The sequence below is a fragment of the Photinus pyralis genome, unplaced genomic scaffold, assembly GCF_008802855.1.
Source record: "Photinus pyralis isolate 1611_PpyrPB1 unplaced genomic scaffold, Ppyr1.3 Ppyr1.4_LG6, whole genome shotgun sequence".
NCBI classification, from domain to species: domain Eukaryota; kingdom Metazoa; phylum Arthropoda; class Insecta; order Coleoptera; family Lampyridae; genus Photinus; species Photinus pyralis.
Genome location: NW_022170663.1, coordinates 5599468 through 5611764, shown reverse-complemented (window position 1 = coordinate 5611764; position 12297 = coordinate 5599468). Strand labels below are relative to the sequence as shown.

Sequence of the window (12297 nt, the reverse complement as noted above, 5' to 3'; positions counted from 1 at the left end):
GAGGTATATTGTAGTAATCAATAAATGATGACAACTTTTTTTTTTGTTTAATATAACTAAGGTAAGGTATCAGTAGATTAGATATATCATCCATCGGTACAAACGTTCTCTCTTGTAAAAAAAGAAGATATAGGTAATAAAATGAAACGAAATGGGGCTGATGTAAGCACTGGAGCTTGAAACTCTTTTAAATGAGCGTATAGGAAAGTTTAGAAAGGTGTAGGAAGCTTTTGAAGGATCTAAAATCCTGCAGTGAACCTAGAACAATTTGTAGTAGGTGTACCTATAGTATAAATTTCAATTTTGAGGAGAACAATGAGTGATAGCTCTGAGATTTTAGAAGAATCTAAATCCTCGGTTGCATTTGACTTCTGAGAAGGTAACATTTGTTTTAAAAGATCTCTCTAATTAAAAGTTACAAAAAAAGAATTGTTGTTTCTTTCGCAGTTTCGAAAGTATTTGGAATGTCATCACTTAATTCCTAAGATGTCATTAGATTGGTCCTCAAACTGCGACACTTTGCCTCTATTTAACCGCATAGAATCTCTTATGGTTCCGAGATCCCAATATGGTCACCATCGAATATGAGGACATATGATGCTTATTGTACATCCACAGGATATCAACTTTTTATACGTTTTTGGTATCATTATTATAAGTGGACCAAATTAATTTTATCGGATTCGTGTACCAAAAATCTCCACCAGTCCCCCAATTCTGACTACCTAGACCACTTGTGCGTTACAGATGGCTCAATCGACCTCGTCATCTGCAGTCTCGACTACACTCGATGGTGTACTAATCCTTCTACTCCACTTGTGGTATAAAGACCTATAGCTATATGGTATTTTTTTAGATTAGTAAAACAGAATTAAATATTTAGTTTATCTTATCATTTTTGCATAAAAGCAATTTCCGCAATTAAGTCAAACTGTACTTACCCATAAAAGATGCGATAAACTTTACTAGTGCCGTACCTACAGAAAAATGAAGGAAGTGCTTTCAGTGAAAGGTCTTGTTCAAAGCTTTGTTATTGCCATAGTTTTGTAGTATCAGCTTCCAGGGAGGCATTTTCTAGCTATATCTTTCCAGAACTTCATAGGCTTTTCTAGCGATGGAAATACTTTTTAATCTCTGAAGGCTTTAAAGAACAACCCCAAGACGACAGAAAAAATGAAGGGAGTGCTTCCAGTGAAAGGTCTTGTTCAAAGCTTTGTTATTGCCGTAGTTTTGTAGTATCTTTCCAAGGAGGCATTTTCTAGCGCTATCTTTTCAGAACTTTATAGGCTCGTCTAGCGATGGAAGAGCCCTAAGGGGTATTTAAAAGGCCCTAAGGGGTATTTAAAAGGTATTGGAAATACTTTTTAATCTTCGAAGCCTAACCCCTGTTTTACAATTTCCAGAGTTTTTATGTCATTGTTAGGGTAGCGTTACAAAGTGACAAATGACGCCTAATAGAATGTGGCGCCAAGATTACTCATCATTTATTAAAGCGAGCACAACTAGACTTGATAATAGGTAAAGTAGTTACCTAATACTTAATATTAATATAGACAAGACATGAATGCTATTAATATTTTTACAAAAATCTAAAAACCGATCGACCCCCGTCCTAGGGGTTGTAGCAACCCACAAATGTAAAATATAACGATGGACCAAACGACTCATCATTTGGAAGGGATTTTCTTAAAGTCTACCGATTAGTTACCGTGAAATCGTACTTTAAAGTTTAAAAATATCGCTCAAAATGTATTACTGGAAATGAGGGCCACTAACTTCTATACAATAATTCAAACCCAGATCTTACATTTCTCAAGATCTCAAGAGATATTCTCCGTCATTCGGCCATAATTCTTTGTCGTAGTGCAAGTCTTCTACTAACACTATTTTTAATCGAAGTAGTAAATTACTGCAACATAATTGAAACGTTCCCATCAGGTACAATCGTCCCATATTTTATGGTACAGAACCTACTTCATCTATTGTTTAAAATTGTATACCAGGCAACTGCATTAAAAGTACTAATTCTGATTCGCACCCACACTATTAAACGTAAATGTTAGATCTCAGCTGTAAAAAATAGCAATAATTACATCACCCGCCCCAGCTTATTTTACTCGATCTGAGAGACCCTGTATATTTAATTATGATGTACAGTATTTTAAATGCTATCTATAATAAGTTATATTTAGTAAATCAGTATTTATTGTTTTTCTTGTTCCACTCCCATGTATATAACTTAATCCCGTGCCCCCTTTGCATGTTACGTCAATGTGCAGAAATGGTTGTGGCTATTCTAAAGTGTTTTATTGTGTTGCCAACTTCAGTTTAGTGTTTTGACAAGTAGAATGTCAAAATGGAATTAATTAACTTCCTTTTATTTAATAATTGCTCCAATTTGTGAGTTTTTTATATAAAAAATGTCATAAAGTCGTCTTACGGCACGCCGCTTATTATCCGCCTCAAGTAAAGCTCAAAATGTATCGCAAAAAACGAAAATCCGTACGAAATTAACGATGTTTAATTATTTATTTCTCTTTGTAAGTTGTTACATTCTCTTAATTGCTTGCGACAATGCGAGGGACAATTTGGAATCTCCCGTCTGCTGTAACTTAACGTCGTCGAAGAGTGTCGAGGTGAATTACCAATCGAAGATAGTAGAGAATGAGTACATCGTTACGTTTAATGGGTATTACAAGAATAATGCACGAGCCAGCTACGTTAACGCTGCCCTAAATTCATCGGGCGTCAGCCACTGGCGCATTTTAGCGCGTGAAAATCCGGCGAGCGATTATCCCAGCGATTTTGATGTGGTTGCCCTGGGGGATGTCGACATTGCAGCCGGAGTCGAGGCACTGCGCCGGCATCCTAGTGTGAAAGGTGTAACAGCGCAACGAATGGTTTTACGCACTTTAAAGCTGATTGATACGCACGAACAAGTTCAGCCTGTGAATTGCGTGGGCGCCGGTTGCACCGGGTGGAGGCTTCGTCGCATTCAGAACAGTCAGTTTTGGCAAGCAACTGGTAGGCATACCAGTAGGCGACTGTTAAGAGCGATTCCGAGGCAGATTACTTCTGTGTTGCAAGCGGACGCATTGTGGAACATGGGGATCACTGGAAAGGGGATTAAGGTCGCCGTGTTCGATACAGGCCTATCAAAGAATCACCCACACTTTCGAAAGGTAAAGGAGCGCACGAATTGGACCAACGAAAAGACATTGGATGACGGTTTGGGCCACGGGACTTTCGTTGCCGGAATAATCGCGTCCAGTAAGGATTGTTTGGGTTTCGCCCCCGATTCGGAGCTGCACATTTTTCGCGTGTTTACAAATAATCAAGTTTCCTACACCTCCTGGTTTCTGGACGCGTTTAATTATGCGATTTTGAAGAAGATTAACGTACTTAATTTGAGTATAGGTGGACCCGACTTTAAAGACCATCCCTTTGTAGACAAAGTTTGGGAGCTTACCGCCAATCGGGTGATAATGGTGTCTGCAATTGGAAATGACGGTCCTTTGTATGGCACGTTAAATAACCCGGCGGACCAGATGGACGTGATCGGTGTTGGCGGGATTAATTTTGAAGATCAAATTGCAAAATTTTCATCGCGCGGTATGACCACCTGGGAGTTGCCTCAAGGTGAACCTCGCACGGTCGTTGTAATCGGGTTTTAAATGTAAATTTCAGGATACGGTAGAGTGAAGCCAGATATTGTCACATACGGAGCGGCAGTTCGTGGCTCTAACATTAATAACGGCTGTCGCTCGTTGTCGGGCACAAGTGTTGCTTCACCTGTAGTTGCCGGAGCTGTTACTCTTTTGGCTAGCGGGGTGTTGCATAGAAGTGAAGTAATTAATCCGGCAAGTATGAAACAGGCATTAATGGCTTCAGCTCGGCGCCTTCCAGGTGTGAATATGTTTGAGCAGGGTCATGGCAAGCTTAATCTCATCAAAGCGTATCAGATTCTAAGCAGTTACAAACCTCAGGTATGAAACTAAGATTTGTGCCTCTAACATCTTGAACTTCAACTTCTAGGCCAGTTTAAGTCCGAGCTATATAGACTTAAGTGAGTGTCCGTATATGTGGCCTTACTGTACACAGCCATTATACTACGGTGGGTTACCCGTGATCGTCAATGTGACCATTCTGAATGGACTTGATGTGTCGGGGCATGTGGTGGGAAAACCGCAATGGCACCCGTACAGCCCACAGCAGGGCCAGCTGCTGGATGTCGCAATATCGTACTCTGAGTTTCTGTGGCCGTGGTCGGGATGGCTTGCGGTCAGTTTTTCTGTAAGCACAGAAGGTGCCACTTATGACGGTTTTGCGCAAGGTCATATTACTTTAACAATAGAATCGCCACCGGCCAGTGGGGAGGAAGAACCAAGACAGAGTACTGTTACGTTACCCATTAGGTAGGTATGATTTATGGACAAAGCAGATCAGTTTTATGTCTATCTTGTACAAAAAACTGTTGAAAAAATTGCATGTTGTGGCTCGATTGCAAAGCTGAAGTCAAGGCTGAAGTACACAGGGCTACAATAGATTAATGAGCTTGATATGATGGCAGGTTGCAAGTTTCCATTTTATTGAACAATTTAAACTGGTAGATGGCCTTGAAATCTATGTAAACAGTTTTGCAAAATTACTGTATGACAATATGTATTTTCTTACATCATTAATTTCTAATATTATTACTGATGTGTATGAAAAATGTCTTCCGTTTTCTTGTGTTGTTTCTCTCATGCAAGTTTGTTACGTGTGACATTATGCAAGTGTTTTGTCCAAGAAATTGTATCAAACTCGGCACGTGATTGGTAGAGATTATATGTGGCACCCTGTATCACGCCCTCAAACACTTTGACGTTTCTTTCGCATGTGCACTATATGCAGTGTTCTGGATGTTTTATACGAAAATCTACATAGCAGTTGGTAATACTGTCGTGTAAGATCAGGAACAGCAGATTGTGTATTTCTTATTTATGTGCCGCTACAATAGCATTGTAAAACAATATACAGGGTGAGTTCTTCCGATGTTTAGGGGATCTCGTAACTTTCTGATGGTGCTGCTAAAATAAAATTCTTTATCACTTGTGGTTTTGAGTAAATCACATCTACATTCTTATATCTTATGGGCGCCATATTGGATTTAATAACCAGTGATACATACTAAACACTTAGTATTTCATTAGGATGCATTTTTGCCTTGAATTTTACATATTTGGCTGTGAATGCCATTTTTTTTACTAAATTACATCACTCCAACATATGAAACTTATCGTGTAATTTTGGAATCAAAATGACGGCCGAATTGCGCCACTTTGTACAGATAGAGTGACTTTACGACCGGTTTTCAATGTCAGTTTCCTGTATTAATATAGGTATTAAGGTATTTGATCGTAGTTAGGTTTATGAATGACAAACGCCCCATGTCATGCACCTCGACATATCTTATTGACATCCATTTTCTGTCACGTCCAACTTACGGGTATTAAAGAGAGATAACCTAGATATTACGCAACCGCCAGTTCCTACTATACAGGAGCTTAGAAGAAAGTGATATTTTTTTGCTTGAAGTTATGCGGTGTACTGCAATACCTTGACAGTAAGTAGTTATTTTAATAATACTACAGTTAATATTTGCATTAGCTGGTGCCGCCATTTTTGAAAACGGCAGCCATTTTGAATTTGTTAATAGCCAGCGTTTTCATATAAATCAATAACCATAAGCATTCATACTAAATTTCATAAACCTCTCGCCAGCAAAGATTGCCAGTCACAGAACACTTGATCCTGGTCTACAATCTATGTTTTTCTAAAGATGTGAGCGACTTCCGGGATAGTATCATGTCAATGTTGAACAAAAAGACTTTTCGTTCAACATTCCGGAAGTCGCTCGCATTTTAAGAAAAACAGATTGCAGATCAACACAAGGTGCGCTGTGACCGGCAATCTTTCCTGGCGAGAGTTATAGTAGTATCATCATTTGAAAGATATGTACCATTAATATAGTTAATACGCGCCGCCGTTTTAGTAAACGCGTCCATATTAAATGTTGTAAGTGACCATCGTTTTTATATAAAACAGAAACCTGATAGGAACATTCATACCAAATTTCATACTTGTATCATCATCTGCCCCACGAATATATGTTTTAACATTGGGATAGTGCCTACTTCTATTGATGAAGAGCTCCATTAATATTAGTTTCTTATTTATGGGCTGTTGTAAGGTAACTAATAAAGTTTTTGTTTTTCGGTTTTAGGCTATCGATTTCGGTTTTTATTTTATAACCATCTTCATTCCTTAGCGTATACCAATTCTACACCCTTTAGACTGTAGACCATACTGTACAGGGTGTTTTTTTGGGAGCTTTAGTTAAAAGGTTCTGGGAAAGTAAAATAAGTAGGTTTTTGAAAATGTGTACTTAGGAGTTACTCTGAAGGCCGAATCTATGTAAAATATTTTCAAAATGGCCGCACTTCCGGAAACACCGGTTGCATACGACCGCCCCTATGGATATCCAAATTTATGAAACTTCAAAGACTAAAAACTCAGTTTTTTTAAATGGAATGACCATGTTCTTACTATTCCATGAGATAGAGAATCGAAATGGGCATATTTTGACAATACATGTTCCTATAGCTATCTTTAACAGTTTCTGACTTATTCCCATTTTATTGAATTGACACTATTTTTTTCGGATTTTCTTTTTAGTAGTCGGCCATGATTCTATAATAATTGAATTTTAAACAAATCTAGTGACACTAATCCATCACCCACTGTTATAGGTTAACATAAGTTTTTGAAAAATCGAAAAATGACTCGCAGTGGTTTCACCTATTTTGGAATTTAATTGTTATTTATGGTGAAATGGGCAGAATCGCGGCGCGTGCTTTCCGTACATTCATTCTAAAACTGGAACGAAATTGTATGAATTTTGGAAATTTTGTACCCCTAATGCACTACAAACGGTTGAAGCACAAGTGATACAAAGCTCTACAAGAGAATATTTAAGAAAATGAATTGAATTGCAAATGCAAGATTAACAAATTTTTCAAAAATTTTCCGTCCTATATCCTTAATAAATGAGTTATTTATTAATGAATTATTTAGACTAGAACTAGAATCAATGGTATTAAAGACTCCATTCCTTGATTTGTTTAAAATTCGATTGTTATAAAATCATGGCCAACTACTAAAAAGAAAATGCGAAAAAAAATGGCATCAATTCCGAGATCAATCCAATGAAATGGGAATAAATCAGAAACTGTTAAAGATAGCTATAGGAACATGTAATATCAAAATATGCCAATTTCGATTCTCTATCTCATGCAATATTAAGAACATGGTCATTCCATTTAAAAAAACTGAGTTTATGGACTTTGAAGTTTCTTCAATTTGGATCTCCATAGGTGCGGTTGTACGCAACTTAACTTTTTTTTAAGTACACTAAAAGAAAGCGCTATTCATTCTCTATGCACTGATAAAAATGGGTTGCCATGACTATAACCGTTTTCAAGTAATCAATTATCAAGGTACCATCTGCATCCGCCATTTTTTTTCTTAAAGTCAAAATAACTTAAAAATCATAAATGGCAGATATCGACATATGGGTATCAAAAGAACTGAAATTTCACGTAGAATCCAAAAATGCAATAAAAAATAGGGGTTGCCATTTAAAATAACGGAATTACTATCTACTTCCGGTGTTTCCGGAAGTGCGGACATTTTGAAAATATTTTACATAGATTCGGCTTCAGAGTAACTCCTAAGTACAAATTTTCAAAAACCTACGTATTTTACTTTCCCAGAAACGTTTAACTAAAGCTCCCAAAAAAACACCCTGTATATATAGGCACATTTCCTGAGATTTTTCATTTTTGAAAAAGAAATCCTTTTTGTTCCAAAAGCTAAATTCACCTTTTATTTTTCCTTTAAAGTACGGGGTGGATAGCACCACCAAATATTCACATATAAAATCAGGTCAGCCTTGATTATTAACAAAAGTACAACTTTGTGGGTATGCTTTACGCAGATCTTTTTACTGTTGAGGACTGAGAGTATGAGAAGTATGCGTGTGTGACCGGCTTCGTAAGACGCAATGTTACAGGTGTATCCGAGATACCGGTCTGCGGGCGACTGTATCGCTGTGTAAAGCAGTCTTAAACATTGGGAACAAGCAGGACTTTTTCTCGAAAAATGTAAAATCGATTGTATAGTGAACCTCCTCTCGGACATACTGTATATACCTTTTATGGCTTCATTTCAAATGCTGTAATTGCCAAAATACTTTCTAGAGAAAGGATGCTACAACCTGGAGGGAACGAAATTGGAATTTGTTATTTATTTATTGTCCCTCTCTTGTTCTGGGTTCTCAACAGGCTTGTGCCCAGTTACAGAGTGACCCGCATAAGAGGAATCATTCTTGCCTCAGCTCAGTTTCGAACTTCCGCCCATGTAACCCAACGCTCTACCACTGAGACGCATAGTTGGAATAAAATCTTGGGCGTGTTTCACGTGCAACTTCATCTTTTTTGAAAATCCTTTTGTCATTATTCCGATATCTTCACAGTATCTCCACCATTTCTGTGCTTCAATATTTGGTCTGTTGCGTGTTTTTGAATTGTGATCAGGGAATTGTTTTAGAGCGAAAATTATTCCAACTCCACCTCGTCACAAACGAATTTTATGGGATCAATACCATAACCTCCGCTATCCACCAGGCTATTTCCCACGGGACAATTTGAAAATAAAAACGAACCCTCTGGATTGGAACGGTGACCACATTCACACAAACTTCAAGGATATGTACCAAAACTTACGAAACGCAGGTTACTACATTGAAGTTTTAGGTAATACTTACCTCACATTTTCCTATTGAAAAATAAGTCAAATCCAGGCACCCCTTTCACCTGTTTCGACGCCTCCCACTATGGAACCCTATTAATCGTCGACTCTGAAGAAGAGTTTTTCCCAGAGGAGGTGGCCAAGCTGAAGCGCGATGTTGATGCCGGTCTATCTGTCATAATCTTCGCCGACTGGTTTAACGTGACTGTGATGAAGAAAGCGAAATTCTACGACGAGAACACGCGCCAGTGGTGGATGCCCGATACCGGAGGCGCCAACGTTCCCGCGCTTAACGACCTTCTAGCCTCTTGGGGGATAGAATTCGGCGATCGGGTGTTCGAGGGCGAATTTAAGTTGGGCGATCACGAGATGTACTACGCTTCGGGAACGAACATCGCCAAGTTTCCAGAGAATGGTTTGTTGATCGGACGCGATTTAAGGGACCAAGCATATCAAGTTAGTTGATATAAATTTTGGACTAACTCAATAAACAGACAAGTTTTCTCAAAAATTTAAATCTACAGTTTCTGGTATAACTGTGGAAAATAATAAATTTTCCTTATAGGTTATGGGTATAACGAGTGGTGCAAACGAAAAATTTCTGGTGCCGATTTTAGGATTTTTACAGACGAAATCGAACGATAAAGGCGGTCGAATTGTCGTTTACGGTGACTCCAACTGTTTAGACATGAATCACTTGGAGAAGGCTTGCTATTGGATGCTCGATGCGATTTTGGAGTACACGTCCACCTCGCATTTACCCTCGATCTTTAAGCAGAACGAAATTTTGGACCGTTCCATGCAAGTTCGAACAGAGGTTCCTCAGCGCATGGAAGGCAATCGTTTGTATCGGTACTCGAAGGTGTTGGAAAAACACTTCGGCGGTGACCAAGCTCGCGAACTGCCTCAATGTCCGCATCTAATCTGGTCCCAGCCAGTGCCTTTGAACGTATCCGCCACCACCAACTTATATCAACCTCAGAAACTGCTAGCAATAAGTGACGAGATCGTTCCTATACTCCATATCGAAAATGAGTTGAAAGGTGACCACTTGTAGTAATTATTTACTAATCCACTAGCTAGAACTTTACATGTCTTTGAAGTTAGCCTGAGGCATTTTGTTTGCTACACACTCAAAATGGATCACGCCCACTTCTCGGGCATGAACTGTACTACAATGTAACAATAGATTAATTGCAGATACGAACTATTTGGATTCGAATTTTGACGACGCGTTCGGATGGCGTAACAAACAGCCGGCGGCGGCGGCGATTTTAGAATCCGAAAGCTCTCTGTACGTCACAAATATCGTATTAGTTATCGTGATAGGGTTTATTCTATACGTTTTAGCTAAGTGGTATTGTAAAGTGCTAAAGCCGAAAAGGCGAAAGTCGTGTATGCGAAAGGTTTTCTTTTAAAACGAGTGCCTATTATTTATTTCGACGTAAATATTTGTGATAGATTTGCTTAATTTTAGTCTCACGTGATTTATTAAATACCTGTGGTGTTATTGTTGAATTTATACATCGAGATTATATTTTCTGTACATATTTATTTCTATATAGTTTATTTGTAAATTATGTTAACCGTATTGTATTTCGACAATTACTAACGAATTTCTCATGTAAGCACATATCGTTCCAATCGTAGCGAGGCGAGTACAATTGTTTAAGTATAGACTTGTTAGTGACCGAACGTGAAATTTGTCATTATGCTTTGACATACTGAAACACTAAAAATGATCTCCTAATGAAGGCTTTTTATATACTTGATCATGCAATCGATATATAGATACTAAGATTTGTTGTTTTGTAGTAGTGCAATAAAAACCTTTCCCTTTTCTATTAAAATATTAAACTTGTAAATATTGTCATCTTCCAAATTGTAACCAGGGTATTATGTTTCCACATTTCGTTATATATTATAGTTCTAATATATTTTGTAGTACATTTGTGTAAATTTATTTTTTATTTTGCTTTTGCTTTCTGTAAAGTATGTACGACGAAAGTAATGTCTTCACTATCTTTGGATAAGTGGTTGGTTGCCATATGGGCTTGGGATCTTACTGCAGAAAGTGATGAAGCAGTTTCCTGCAGCAAAAATATACAGCAGTGGTGGCTTCAAAATATAATGCTCTTTCACTTTAAGGAGGTGATGTAATTTACAATAATTGAATTATTATGCAATGAGCGATTTTCGTTTAACAGGACCAAACCATACATTCCAGTACTGTACGTATTTTAATTGTTAATCCTGCCAAAATTTTAAATTTTGATTCGAGAATTTTTGAGTGGCTGTCGTTCAACACCTGTTCCACACTTGCATTTTTTGTCGCAACAGATACTGCTGTGTGCAATGACATGTAGTCACTATACCACCCACAAAAAGCACCTGTCCAGCTAGCTCGAAACAAATCAAAATTGAAACTTAGATTTTATAATCTCCTCATACACATCCGGCGTCTGCTAGAAGAACACTCGTAATATTGACTTAAATTTTTTCAATTTCAGAGGTGGCCTCGATCGACTTCCAAAAACCCCAATGTATTTATTACACAAGTTTTGATTAACATCTGAAATAAATCTTGGGCACTAATAGAATAATCTGACATGAAGACTTTATCTGTCGCAAAAAGGATTTGAATAAACACCCAGTTCATTGATTGAAACAATAAGAACAAAATCCTCGCAAGAAAGAAGAGCATACAAGACTTGTTTGGACATAATACCCCACATGCAAGCGGTCGATAAATAGAATCGTTTACGCAAATTGTATATGGTGGAAAACTACTTCCTGTACGTGGCTTTGTATGAGTTCTAGCAATACGAAAGATTTGATACCAGCAACGTGGTCTGTGTGGGGAAATGTCCACTTTAAGAAAAGGAACCGATTGAAGACCATAACACGGCTGGCAAAATATAGTAGGAGTATATACCACAATCTGAGACCCTTGAAAAACAGACAAAAAGGAGGAGCCCCAATACTTAGCCCCACTGTTTAAATTGGACACTGAAAGTGACAGTGGTATACAGAGGCAGCTGGAAGTGGAGTAGTGGAAATGTCCCAACAGGAAGAAGAAGAGCACTACCAGAAATAGTGTAAATAATTTTACGCTCTTTTTATCGTCGCAACTAGCAGCAGCCTCGTTTTTACGTTGCATCCAATTCCAGTATTTAAGGGAATACCACACTTGTCTCCTTCAGGATTTTTAAAAACACCGCCAATCACCAGACTTGATAACCCCAGCTTCGAAGGAACACGCCTCCATACTTACGTGGAATTCTTTGAAACGCCTTATCTCTTCTAACATCGGTAAGAACACGTGCGTTAATTAAATTTCGCCCGATAAAATCTTATCGCAAATAACCAATAATGTCCCTACATTTTTAATAATAATAATAATAATTTATTAATATTATTGTTAATATGCAATTTCACGTTTTACAA

General features: G+C 37.9%; 1 protein-coding gene across 2 annotated transcripts; it reads left to right on the top strand.

Annotated features, from left to right (window-relative positions):
• The first annotated feature begins 2333 nt into the window (after positions 1 to 2333).
• Positions 2334 to 10650, top strand: LOC116173441 (membrane-bound transcription factor site-1 protease). 2 transcript variants are annotated; one of them, XM_031490923.1, is made up of 7 exons: positions 2334 to 3639; positions 3688 to 3986; positions 4036 to 4415; positions 8650 to 8855; positions 8903 to 9306; positions 9416 to 9893; positions 10051 to 10650. In XM_031490923.1, the coding sequence occupies exons 1-7, from the start codon at positions 2517 to 2519 to the stop codon at positions 10266 to 10268; spliced, it is 3108 nt and encodes a 1035-aa protein (XP_031346783.1). In that variant the 5' UTR covers positions 2334 to 2516; the 3' UTR covers positions 10269 to 10650. The 2 variants fall into 2 exon arrangements, with proteins under 2 accessions (XP_031346783.1, XP_031346784.1); XM_031490924.1 differs by having other exon boundaries at positions 10040 to 10192.
• Positions 10651 to 12297: the final 1647 nt, after the last annotated feature.

Coding starts and splice junctions, on each gene's coding strand:
- LOC116173441 (XM_031490923.1), top strand. CDS start 2,517: ATGTTTAATTATTTATTTCTCTTTGTAAGTTGTTACATTCTCTTAATT. Junction 3,640..3,687: donor CACCTGGGAGTTGCCTCAAG/GTGAACCTCGCA, acceptor TGTAAATTTCAG/GATACGGTAGAGTGAAGCCA. Junction 8,856..8,902: donor TTACTACATTGAAGTTTTAG/GTAATACTTACC, acceptor AGTCAAATCCAG/GCACCCCTTTCACCTGTTTC.